Source organism: Oncorhynchus gorbuscha, linkage group LG05 (genome assembly GCF_021184085.1).
Source record: "Oncorhynchus gorbuscha isolate QuinsamMale2020 ecotype Even-year linkage group LG05, OgorEven_v1.0, whole genome shotgun sequence".
Lineage (NCBI taxonomy): Eukaryota > Metazoa > Chordata > Actinopteri > Salmoniformes > Salmonidae > Oncorhynchus > Oncorhynchus gorbuscha.
In genome coordinates this window covers 28588724-28602448 of record NC_060177.1, presented here as the reverse complement: position 1 = coordinate 28602448, position 13725 = coordinate 28588724, and the positions used below count along the sequence as shown (strand labels likewise).

Here is a 13725-nt window from a genome sequence, read left to right as displayed (position 1 = left end):
TGTTCCAATACTTTCCTCCTGGTTCCCCCTCCTCACTGTAAGGCTCTGTCACAGGCTGTGCTCCAAGCGCCCTTCCTCAGCCTGACCATCAATTACCCAGCAGGCCAATCATGGCAGATGGAGTGTTGGGGTGGAAAACCTCAGCTGACATCCACACAGCCTCTCTCACAAAGCCACCTTTGAGCACTCTAAAATGACGAGGCTCAGTTTGGAGTACTTGGCCCAATTATGATCATGTGCTTCGAGCCGAACTGGGATTGTTTTGAGTCAGTCACAGCCACAGTCCGCGACAATCAAGCCTGCACAGACAATGGATAAATTGAGAGTGTGGATGTATCTCCCAAAATAAGAACGAAAACAACTCTATCTTCTCTGTAGTCATTATGTTGTTACTGAAACAGTAATAAGTGGACTGGATAGGTCACTGCAGCTACAATTGCAGTTGAGCTACAAAGGACCAAATAACAATTTCAAAGAAAAGGGCGAAGGGTGGGTGCAAACCAGTGGCCTTGCACCCTGAGGTCCAACAATTGTGCCACAAGGTCGCCTGTTATATTCTACTTGTCAGCATTTGTAAATATGAAAAGTGTTGAGCTCTATTCAAAAGGAAAAGTGTTATTTTACAAGTGCATTTACTCCTAAATCACGTCAGGTGTTAAGGCAAACAATGTTTCAAAGCCAATTCTGTGCCATGGTCCAGCTGCAATCTGCTGTGACATCATGAGCTATGGAACCCAACAAAAGGATGTGATTTTACTCTAAAGCTTGTAATTACTGTTGCTGGTCCTCATTGTGCTCTCTCCATTCCAAACACAGTGTGTCCCTCACTAATGACTTGTTCCTGATGTGTTCATTCATCCTTTACACTTAGGCAATCTGTTTACCCAATAATTCACTCCATAGCTCACTCATCCCACATTTTTTCGTTCTTCCTCGAAGAAAAGACTGAGATTACTGATCATTGTTGCTGTATTGAGCCCATCTGTGACCTAGAAATGTTTAGCAGACCCTTCAAGCTCAGACTGTTATCAAGCTAAATTAGCCTACATGCTGGAGGCTGATGACGGTGTGACAGTGCCTGGGAGAGAGGGCTCACGGTGGGTTAATTCTAGGGAGAACGTCTCATGATAGGATGTGAGCTGGGTCACCATGGAGATGGAGATGAAAACATCATTCGTAACATTTTCAAGTATCTTATCTTAGTGGATGTGTCAGTCAAAAAGGCTTTGGTTGGTAGTTAGTGTTTGCCATTCTTTTGTACTCAAATCCATTTTATTTTTTACAAAAGGGATTTATTTAACATATGACTGGAAATGATATGCCTCTGTTATTGGCTGCTTTATTAATTGATATCCAATTAAGGCAGTTAAATTAGGTCAGCGTCAGGCGTTCAGGCGGACTGGTGTAATGATTCTGACAGACCATACTTTTCTAAACACATTGATTCAATTAAATCCCCTTTTTTTTCAGGATGAGTAATCAACTAAACAAAGCCATTCCATTCCCTCTGGGTGTGAGAATCATCCGGCATTAGTTTAAAGTCTGCAAATCATTCAACAGACAGGTTGTTTTACCCATTCAGCTCGCCGCTTAGTGCCCCCACAGAGGATCTGCTCCCACAGGGCTGACTGTCAATGGAGGAAAACCATAGCCCTGGTACTGAAGCTCCTGTGGCATGCAAAGCTGCCCAGCCAGACCCGACACACCCACACAGAAACCTATGCACGCCATACACAAACCTTGCAATCTGTTTACCCAAAGCCCTATTTATTTGATTGATTTATTTCACCTTTATTTAACCAGTTAGGCCAGTTGAGAACAAGTTCTCATTTACAATTGCGACCTGGCCAAGATAAAGCAAAGCAGTTCGACACATACAACGACACAGAGTTACACATGGAGTAAAACAAGCATACAGTCAATAATACAGTAGAAACAAGTCTATATACGACTTGAGTAAATGAGGTGAGATAAGGGAGGTAAAGGCAAAAAAAGGCCATGGTGGCAAAGTAAATACAATATAGCAAGTAAAACACTGGAATGGTAGATTTGCAGTGGAAGAATGTGCAAAGTAGAAATAAAAATAATGGGGTGCAAAGGAGCAAAATAAATAAATAAAATAAATACAGTAGGGAAAGAGGTAGTTTGGGCTAAATTATAGATGGGCTATGTACAGGTGCAGTAATCTGTGAGCTGCTCTGACAGCTGGTGCGTAAAGCTAGTGAGGGAGATAAGTGTTTCCAGTATACAGATACACAAGTCACATGCCTGCATTAGATATACTAGAAAGAAACAGAATGATTGAAATCAGGAATATGAGGATGGGTTGTTCCAAGACTGGTTCAAATGCAGATGGTTGAATTCACTACCACGGTATGGCCTATGATAAGAACTGGAAGCTTTGGGTTTGTAAATAATACAAATCGGTACATTTTGCTAAAATATTGCATGATAATACCCTCCATCACTCCTCTGTTGTATGATGTACTGTAGCCTCCCTATAGTCCCTGTGAGACCTGATCAAATTGTTTCCTCCATCTGTGAACAGTTGTTGGTGGGCACTGCAAGGCTTTGTTATTTTTCTATTTTCTAAATAGACACTACATATTTATGTAAGATTTTGTCCTGTCGCGATCCGTCAGAGATTATGAAGCTCTTTGATGCCAAAATGGCTGTGTTTGCACTAGAAATCACCTGAGCAATCAGTTAGCACATCAGCTGAATGATACTGGGTTTTTAATCAGGTTATTTGTGTAGTCAGGTCTTTTGGACTGTTAATTGCTCCTTTAAAGTCATTGCGCTGAAAGAATTCATTAGGGTTTTAATCCCTCATGCAGACAGGGGATTGTTTTTCTGATACTGCTCATTTGATGTCACAATGAGCAGTTGAAAGAACAGAGGAAAATAGCAAATAGCAGAATTAGGTGGGAAAAAAGGATCATTTACAGCATATCTCAAGGTGCAGCTACACCTTTTCAGCTCTTCAACAACAATGTTGTTCCAATTCCATATGCACATGTTCTGAGAAACACTAGTCTTAATTGTGGAATGGTTTGGGGAAATGTATCACTTACAAACTACATGAATGCTGAGCATTTTTCCATTTGACAATAGATTGCTTATGAGAGCACGATGTGTTGATTAAGGTGCTCAAATGTCAAGTGTTTGAGGCTCGAATTTTATGTGCCATCAGCAAATCAACAAAATCAATGGTGTTGTGGGCTCAAGGGCTTTCTATTCATGAGACCATAAACACTCATACAGCGTGGGTGGGTGCTGATGAGGAGTATTGAGGTTGATTTTGCCAAGCCAGGTTGATAAAGTACCCTGCTAGTTTGACTCCCTGTACAGAGGGTGAAAGTCAAGCTTCATTACGGTTGATTTAATGTGAAGTACATTTTCTTCATACTAGTAGAATGTAGAGGTCTCATAAATCGAATCATCATAGTGTGGCATTCACAGTGGGGTTTGACATTTTTGACACCCTTAATAAAGAGAAAAAACTACTGTATAAAATAAACAATACAAATACTGAACTACATTGTAGGCAAACAAGGGATAATTTTCTTTCTCAAAAAAGGTAGGGGTCAAAATAATTGACACCCTTGTTTTTAATACCTTTTAATACCTCACCTTGCGAGGTTAACAGCATGGAGCCTTTAAGAAAATATTTGAGAACACATTGGAAGGGATCTTAGACCATTCCTCCATACAGAATCCTTCCAGATCTTTGATATACTTCGTCTGCGCTTATGGGCTGCCCTCTTAAACTCAAACCACAGGTTTTCAATGGGTTTCAAGTCGGGAGACTGAGATGACCATTGCAAAATGCTGATTTTGTGGACAATTAACCATTTTTCTTTGTGGATTTCGATGTGTGTTTGAGGTTATTGTCTTAATGAAAGATCTACTTGTGGCCAAGTTTCAGCCTCCTGTTAGCCTCCTGGTACTGAGTAAAGTTCATGATGCTGTTGACCTTAACACTGGCCCTAGAACCAGTGGATGCAAATAGCCCCATAACATCAAAGATCCACCACCATATTTTATAGTAGGTATGGGCTTCTTTTCTGCTTATACATGATCATTTTGACACCAAACCCACCACTGGTGTGAGATGCCAAAGAGCTCTAGTTTCATGTCATCTGACCAAAGTTCCAATCCAGGTGCCAATGCCATTTAGCAAACTCCAGGCGTTAACATTTGTTGGATGTAACAATGAGCTCATTGGCCACGCACATCAGTGGTGGGTTTGGTGTCAAAACAAGAATATATGAGCAGAAAAGAACCCCATACCTGCTGTAAAATATAGTGTTAGATTCAATCAAAATCAAATCAAAGGTTATTGGTTGAGGCCGCAGTTTTATAGTTGTTATCGCAGGTGCAGCGCAAGGATTACTGTATGTTTCTAGATCCAACAATATCTAGCAACACAATAACAATACACACCTAATCCCAATGTACATATAATTGTTTTTAAGATGAGCAGAAATGACATGTTTCAAAACAATACTTATTGTAATTTCTAGTACTTTACTAGAAATGCTCAGAGAAAGAGATGATGTTTAGCAAGTAATAAAATAAATCTCAAAAAGGTATGGATAAAATGATTGACAACCCTGTTTTCAATACCTGCGATACCTCACCTTGCGAGGATAATGGCAATGAGCCTTTTTCTAAAATGTTTTATGAGTTTGTGAGCGCAGTGGGTGGGATCCTACACCATTCCACCATAAGGAATCCTTCCAGATTATTGATATATTTCGTCTGCACCTATTGACTGCCCTCTTCAATTCAAACCACAGATTTTAAATGGGTTTCAAGTCCGGAGACTGAGATGGCCATAGCAAAATGTTGATTTTGTGGCCAATTCACCAATTATTTATTGATTTTGTTGAGTGCTTAAGGTTATTGTCTTTCTGGAAGATCTACTTGTAGCCAAGATACTGTCTCCTGGCACAGGCAACCAGGTCTTTTTATAAAATGTCCTATACTGGGTAAAGTTCATGATGCCGTTGACCTTAACAATGGCCCTAGGAACAGTGGAAGCATAACATAAATATCTGCCATGAACCACCTGGTACTATACCCTGTACCTTAGAGACTGCTGCCCTATGTACAGTACATAAAATCATTGAACATGGTCACTCTAATAATGCTTACATACTGTTTTACCCACGTTGTACTGCATTCTAGTCATGGCTCATACTATATACAGTTGAAGTCGGATGTTTACATACACCTTTCTCCAAAATTGTGATTTTCAGGATTTTTTTTCTCATTTTGTCTGTCATAGTTGAAGTGTACCTATGATGAAAATTACAGGCCTCTCTCATCTTTTTAAGTGGGAGAACTTGCACAATTGGTGGCTGACTAAATACTTTTTTGCCCCACTGCACATGTACAAAAAAAAAATCCAGAGAAAATTACATTGTAGGATTTTTAATGAATTTATTTGCAAATTATGGTGGACAATAAGTATTTGGTCAATAACAAAAGTTTATCTCAATACTTTGTTATATACCCTTTGTTGGCAATGACAGAGGTCAAACGTTTTCTGTAAGTCTTCACAAAGTTTTCACACACTGTTGCTGGTATTTTGGCCCATTCCTCCATGCAGATCTGCTCTAGAGCAGTGATGTTTTGGGGCTGTTGCTGGGCAACACGGACTTTCAACTCCCTCCAAAGATTTTCTATGGGGTTGAGATCTGGAGACTGGCTAGGCCACTCCAGGACCTTGAAATGCTTCTTACAAAGCCACTCCTTTGTTGCCCGGGCGGTGTGTTTGGGATCATTGTCATGCTGAAAGACCCAGCCATGTTTCATCTTCAATGACCATGCTGATGGAAGGATGTTTTCACTCAAAATATCATGATACATGGCCCCATTCATTCTTTCCTTTACACGGATCAGTCGTCCTGGTCCCTTTGCAGAAAAACAGCCCCAAAGCATGATGTTTCCACCTCCATGCTTCACAGTAGGTATGGTGTTCTTTGGATGCAACTCAGCATTCTTTGTCCTCCAAACACGACGAGTTGAGTTTTTCCCAAAAAGTTATATTTTGGTTTCATCTGACCATATGACATTCTCCCAATCTTCTTCTGGATCATCCAAATGCTCTCTAGCAAACTTCAGACGGGCCTGGACATGTACTGGCTTAAGCAGGGGGACACGTCTGGCACTGCAGGATTTGAGTCCCTGGCGGCGTAGTGTGTGATGGTAGGCTTTGTTACTTTGGTCCCAGCTCTCTGCAGGTCATTCACTAGGTCCCCCCGTGTGGTTCTGGGATTATTGCTCACCGTTCTTGTGATAATTTTGACCCCACGGGGTGAGATCTTGCGTGGATCCCCAGATCGAGGGAGATTATCAGTGGTCTTGTATGTCTTGCATTTCCTAATAATTGCTCCCACAGTAGATTTCTTCAAACCAAGCTGCTTACCTATTGTCTGGTGCAGGTCTACAATTTTGTTTCTGGTGTCCTTTGACAGCTCTTTGGTCTTGGACATAGTGGCGTTTGGAGTGTGACTGTTTGAGGTTGTGGACAGGTGTCTTTTATACCGATAACAAGTTCAAACAGGTGCCATTAATACAGGTAACGAGTGGAGGGCAGAGGATCCTCTTAAAGAAGAAGTTACAGGCCTGTGAGAGCCAGAAATCTGGCTTGTTTGTAGGTGACCAAATACTTATTTTCCACCATAATTTGCAAATAAAAAAATAAAAAAATCCTACAATGTGATTTTCTGGATTTTATTTTCTAATTTTGTCTGTCATAGTTGAAGTGTACCTATGATAAAAATTACAGGCCTCTCTCATCTTTTTAAGTGGGAGAACTTGCACAATTGGTGGCTGACTTAATACTTTTTTGCCCCACTGTAGATGTTTATTTATATTCCGGACTCTGACATTGCTCATTTTGCTATTGCTCATTCTTAATTTATTGTTCTTTAACCTTTCTAGCTAGCGGAACCCCTCGACAACATTCCGCTGAAAAGGCAGCGCGCGAAATTCTAAATATTTTTAGAAAAATTTTACTTTCACACATTAACAAGTTCAATCGTGTCCGATTTCAAAAAGGCTTTACAGTGAAAGCACAACATATGATTATGTTAGGTCAGAGCCAAGTCAAAAAAACACAGCCATTTTCCAGCCAAAGATAGGAGTCACAAAAAGCAGAAATATAGATAAAATGAATCACTAACCTTTGATGATTTTCATCAGATAACACTCATAGGACATCATGTTACACAATACATTTTGTTCGATAATGTGCATATTTATATCCAAAAATCTCAGTTTACATTGGCGTGTTACGTGCATTAATGTTTTGATTCCAAAACATCCGGTGATTTTGCAGATAGCCACATCAAATCCCAGAAATACTCATAATAAACATTGATAAAAGATACAACTGTTATTCACAGAATTAAAGATAAACTTCTCCTTAATGCAACCGCTGTGTCAGATTTCAAAACGACTTTACGGAAAAAGCATAATCTGAGTACGGTGCTCAGAACCCAATCCAGCCAAAGAAATATCCACCATGTTGGAGTCAACAGAAGTTAGAAATAACATTATAAATATTCACTTACCTTTGATGATCTTCATCAGAATGCACTCCCAGGAATCCCAGTTCGACAATAAATTACTGATTTGTTCCATAAAATTCCATAAAGTCCATCATTTATGTCCAAATAGCCACTTGTTGTTAGTGTGTTCAGCCCATTAATCCATCTTCATGAGGTGCGAGCACTACGTCCAGACAAAAACTCGAACATTTTCGTTACAGGTCGTAGAAACATGTCAAACGATGTATGGAATCAATCTTTAGGATGTTTTTAACATAAATCATTACATTTACATTTACATTTAAGTCATTTAGCAGACGCTCTTATCCAGAGCGACTTACAAATTGGTGCATTCACCTTATGACATCCAGTGGAACAACCACTTTACAATAGTGCATCTAAATATTTTAAGGGGGGAGGGGGTGAGAAGGATTACTTTATCCTATCCTAGGTATTCCTTAAAGAGGTGGGGTTTCAGGTGTCTCCGGAAGGTGGTGATTGACTCCGCTGTCCTGGCGTCATGAGGGAGTTTGTTCCACCATTGGGGAGCCAGAGCAGCGAACAGTTTTGACTGAGCTGAGCGGGAACTGTACTTCCTCAGTGGTAGGGAGGCGAGCAGGCCAGAGGTGGATGAACGCAGTGCCCTTATTTGGGTGTAGGGCCTGATCAGAGCCTGGAGGTACTGAGGTGCCGTTCCCCTCACAGCTCCGTAGGCAAGCACCATGGTCTTGTAGCGGATGCGAGCTTCAACTGGAAGCCAGTGGAGAGAGCGGAGGAGCGGGGTGACGTGAGAGAACTTGGGAAGGTTGAACACTAGTCGGGCTGCGGCGTTCTGGATGAGTTGTAGGGGTTTAATGGCACAGGCAGGGAGCCCAGCCAACAGCGAGTTGCAGTAATCCAGACGGGAGATGACAAGTGCCTGGATTAGGACCTGCGCCGCTTCCTGTGTGAGGCAGGGTCGTACTCTGCGGATGTTGTAGAGCATGAACCTACAGGAACGGGCCACCGCCTTGATGTTAGTTGAGAACGACAGTTTGTTGTCCAGGATCACGCCAAGGTTCTTAGCGCTCTGGGAGGAGGACACAATGGAGTTGTCAACCGTGATGGCGAGATCATGGAACGGGCAGTCCTTCCCCGGGAGGAAGAGCAGCTCCGTCTTGCCGAAGTTCAGCATGAGGTGGTGATCCGTCATCCACACTGATATGTCTGCCAGACATGCAGAGATGCGATTCGCCACCTGGTCATCAGAAGGGGGAAAGGAGAAGATTAATTGTGTGTCGTCTGCATAGCAATGATAGGAGAGACCATGTGAGGTTATGACAGAGCCAAGTGACTTGGTGTATAGCGAGAATAGGAGAGGGCCTAGAACAGAGCCCTGGGGGACACCAGTGGTGAGAGCGCGTGGTGAGGAGACAGATTCTCGCCACGCCACCTGGTAGGAGCGACCTGTCAGGTAGGACGCAATCCAAGCGTGGGCCGCGCCGGAGATGCCCAACTCGGAGAGGGTGGAGAGGAGGATCTGATGGTTCACAGTATCGAAGGCAGCCGATAGGTCTAGAAGGATGAGAGCAGAGGAGAGAGAGTTAGCTTTAGCGGTGCGGAGCGCCTCCGTGATACAGAGAAGAGCAGTCTCAGTTGAATGACTAGTCTTGAAACCTGACTGACTAAATCATCAATAAGGTTCCAACTTGAGAATTCCATTGTCTGTAGAAAAGCACTGGAAAGAGAGCTAACTCTCTCAGGACCGTGCTTCACGAGCCTGAAACACACTGCCAGACCACTGACTCATTCAGCTCCCATTCCCCCCTCCTTTACAGCAGAAGCCTGAAACAAGTTTCTAAAGATGCTTGACATCTAGTGGAAGCCGTAGGGAGTGCAACTTGACCCCATAGATACTGTGTATTTGGTAGGCTAAACTTTGAAAAACTACAAACCTCAGATTTACCACTTCCTGGTTGGATTTGTCTCAGGTTTTCACCTGCCATATGAGTTCTGTTATACTCACAGACATCACTCAAACAGTTTTTAAAACTTCAGAGTGTTTTCTATCCAATACTAATAATAATATGCATATATTAGCATCCGGGACCGAGTAGGGGGCAGTTCACTCTGGGCACGCTATTCATCCAAAAGTGAAAATGCTGCCCCCTATCCCAAACAGGTTCAAGGGTTTCAATAATTTCAGACCCCACTGTATGTCTTCACAGTCGACTTTAAAACATCCTATTATTGTAAAGTAGTGTTTAAAAACATGTCTATAACTTCAAATGATCTGTTCCCTCCCCCCTCTCGCCTCCCTCCTTGCTATCTCAGGTGGTGTGTGAAGTATTTGTCTACATAGTGTAAAGCATATTCATGTATAGTTAACAGCATATTAAGTCAAGAACATAATGTATTATGATGTAAACCATATCTTCTAAATGTCTGTTCTACCCGCTCTCTACTCTTCTAGGTGGTGGGTCAGATCGACAAGCTGACGTCAGACTTTGACTTTGACCTGGAGCCAGATGACTGGACAGTGGCCACAGCGAGCAGCACGTCCAGCAGCGAGAGAGGCCTGGGAGAGGCCTTCAGGCTGGACTTCCTCAACCCCGACGTGCTCTCAGACAGCTGGGAGTTCTGCAGCTATCTGGAGGCCTCCGTCGCTGCAGCAAATGCCGCCCACAAAGCAGGGCCAACGGTGCAGCCCAAAGATGCAGGGCTGGAGCCGGGTGCTGGGCGTGGGTGCATCCCCACCCAGACCCAGACCCCGCCACCCACAACCGCCTCAGCCTATTCCCAAATGAATGGGGGGCTGCCCATCCCTAACGGACCTCTCATAGTCACCCCAGACTCATCCAGCGCCAGCGAAGAGGCTTCCAGCTCCACACACAGCCACAAGACCTCCCGCACGTCCGGCACCAGAGAGAGAGTCCGCTTCAGTGACAAGATCCTATATCATGCGTTGTGCTGTGATGATGACGAGGAGGATGAAGAGGAGGGAGATGAGGAGAAGGGCGGCTGTGCGACCCCAGACACTGACGACAGTGAGCCCAGTCCTAGTCAAGCCGGCTCGCCCACACCACCGCTCTCCTCCTCAGAGCACTCCATCCTCCATAACTGTCTGGACCCTTCTTATGTCTCGTTCCCAGTGAACGTGGCAGCGGGGACTCATACGCTGCCCAGAAAGGGTCTCCTCAATCCCGCGAGCTGCCGGAAAAAACTGCTACGGAACAGCAGCACACAGACTGTTTCAGATAAAAGCACCCAAACTGTACTGCCCTATATTCCAACCAAACAGAAAACAAAGGACCACTGAGAAACATTAACTTTACAACGACAGAACTAATGAAAAAGGACTGTGTACTATTTAATATTAAATGCATAGATCATAGATTAATACACAACTAAATACATCCATATTAATTACTAAATAAATACATCATATGGGAAATGACTCACCTACCTAAAGTCATTCTGAGGCTCAGGGAAACAAAGGATAAAGGCAGTTCCTTAAGGCAGTAACAGAGAGAAAAGTGTTATTGACGGACCAAAAGGCTAGTGCCTGCTAATGTTAAGAAATGGACCGGATGGATTCCTTATTTATAATCATTTGCAACACTTATTGAGATGACTCAAGCAATCACTTTTCTAGGAAGTTGAAATTGTTCTGAAATCGGAAAGTAAGTGTGAAGAGGTCCTTTCCCTCCTCGTACACCAGTATAAATCACGAGAAAATATATTGCTTGTTCTTTAAGATGTGGTTAAAAAACACTGCACATTCTGTACACTGAGAATCTGTATAAACATTGTCTTTTTCATCTTCCAATTATTTCAAATGTCAAGGGGGTTCCTGGTGTAACAACAGGGAGTGTATCTAGATGCACAAGTCAAGCCTCCTTCTCTCTTTGATGTCATCATAAGTGAGTCAAGGCCCAGAAAAACATGGTTTGACCTGCCCTCGATTTTATTAATCATTTCAATAATTTATCTCTTGGTCTGCTGCTGAAACTGTAGTTGTGGAAAGCAAGAAGAAAAACAGGTATTTTTTGTGAGATTCTGTGCTCCAACTCCACATTGTGACATTTCCACTTGATCTATCCGTTCTTCTCTGCAAGGGAGCAAGGCTGCTAGGGGTGAGGACTTGAATAGAAGTGCACAAAGCCAAGATGCAAAAGGTTATGTCTCTCCATTCTGAATCCCAGTAGGGATTTGGACTCAATAGAGCAGCATTTTATTCACAGGGACTATGCCAAAAGCAGTGTTGATCAATAAGGCTGATTGAGAGAGTGCTGTGAGAGGTCTCTCTGCTGAACAGGCAGACCCTGCTCCTGGGGGCCCACAACAAAAACTCACAGTTAGACCTCCATCTATTTCCTCTGCTATTAGTGGCAGACATGGACAGACGCAGCCTTCAAGAAAGAGTTTGGCATTTAAGAAATGTGTGCCAGGATGTGAAAGAGTGGGTGGCAGACAGAGAGAAAGAGAGTGATGGAGAGAGAGGGGGGGGTTGAGTGAATGCAGGAGAGGGTAAAGGGCTGACCTCACAAAGGAAATGTGCTGCTAGATTGTTGTTAATCAACCCTTGGAACACAACAATTTCCCCTCTAATCACCAGGTGCTGACTCATGTCTCTGAGGATGGCCAGAGAGAACTCTCCTCTCAGAGATAGATCTATTACTGTACATAGGCCCCCAACTGCCCTGGGCCCCAGGTTATAGTACAGAAGAGATCAGGGTTGGACTCTTTACATTGTATATATTTATCACATATTTTACATCTCAGTATATTTTTGTTAAAATGCACATAATGAACACATCTATAATGTTTTCCGACTAAAGAAAGGCAGATTATTGATCTGCAGGCTGGAGTAAAGGAAGCATAGCCTGTGTCAAAACCAAATACTTTGCTCGGTATCTAGACCGGTCCTCTGCTAGGTGAAACATGGTCATGCCTCTAGTCTCAGTGCTGTGCTGGTGAACAAGTGAAAGTTGAACTTCCATTTGCAACACCTAACAGACTGTGAGTAACACAGCGTAATAATAAAAGATAAGGGAAACAATGTCATGCTATTTTAAAATGCTTACCCATTATAATACACTCTGACCAAAAGGCAATTAAAAGAAGTATGCATTAATTCAGTATTTGGCATACAAGTGCCCTCCCTGTATTTGGTGAATCAGCTGAGAATACTTTGAGTGACTGCAAGTTAAGGTCAAAAATTATCATTTGCATAATGCAATGCAAAAATATTTATCAGTTAGTATGAGTCCAGCAAGAATGCATAGGTATTTTGTCCAAGCTCACACACGTACAGAGATTGTGGTTATGGGTTTTGACTGAGAAAATTAGAGGTGCATACAGTCGTAGACCTATGTCTTTACTCTAAACCCAATATCAGCTGACACGCACTGCACTAAAGGAAGGTGATAACCAAAGCATACAGTATAAACACAGCAGTTTCTCTCAATGGGAAACCTCCACTTTAGGTCGGGATACATTTCAAACCCACTTGGCAACAGGCATAGACATCTTGGTGATGAGTGAGAAACGAAATTAGCCTCTTTAATCGGTGAAACAATCATTTCAAATGTGATGCTGAGACAAAACGGATTGGATGGAATCATGTATAAATTATTTAAGCAGCAGGGATGTACTTGTCTTGTGGCACGCTTTCACATTCTCATTCCGTCTTGCTCTGTTAATCCAGGAAACAGTCTGTGTCTGTTTATGAGAAAGATGCATCGAACAGAGATCAATGGATGACTCCCGCAGCATCGGCTGCCATTTCCCTGCTAGACGGAACACCAACAGGTCATTAGCATAAACAAACAAAGCTGGAGCGGTGCACAGGAAAAGCATCAATCAGACCAAAACAAACTAAGCCCTCCTTGTGCCTATACTGCCCCGGGACATTTCATTTATAGGGAGGGAATTTGACCTTTTAGTCTTTTTTAAAATCATATCCATGATGAAATCACCCCTGGCTGTAAGTATATAGCCGTTTGGCACTGGAGCGGAATACATTATCATTGACGATGAATGCTAGTATTTGGACAAAACATTAGGAATGTTTCTCTTGCCAGTAGGCTCATTATTTATTTGTAATAAGGCATTTCAATGTTCCTGGTCCGCTGTTGGACAAACTGGGAAGGCATCCAAAGGTTAAAGAATCTAAGCACAC

General features: G+C 42.6%; 1 protein-coding gene across 2 annotated transcripts in view; it reads left to right on the top strand.

Annotated features, from left to right (window-relative positions):
* LOC124035788 (inhibitory synaptic factor 1-like) overlaps positions 1-12040 on the top strand; it is a 53866-nt gene extending 41826 nt beyond the window's left edge. For both annotated transcript variants that reach the window (XM_046349518.1, XM_046349519.1), the window contains one exon: positions 10015-12040. In XM_046349518.1, the coding sequence (XP_046205474.1) occupies positions 10015-10860 (846 nt within the window). In that variant the 3' untranslated portion in view covers positions 10861-12040. The remainder of the gene's footprint in view (positions 1-10014) is intronic.
* The last annotated feature ends 1685 nt before the right edge of the window (positions 12041-13725 follow it).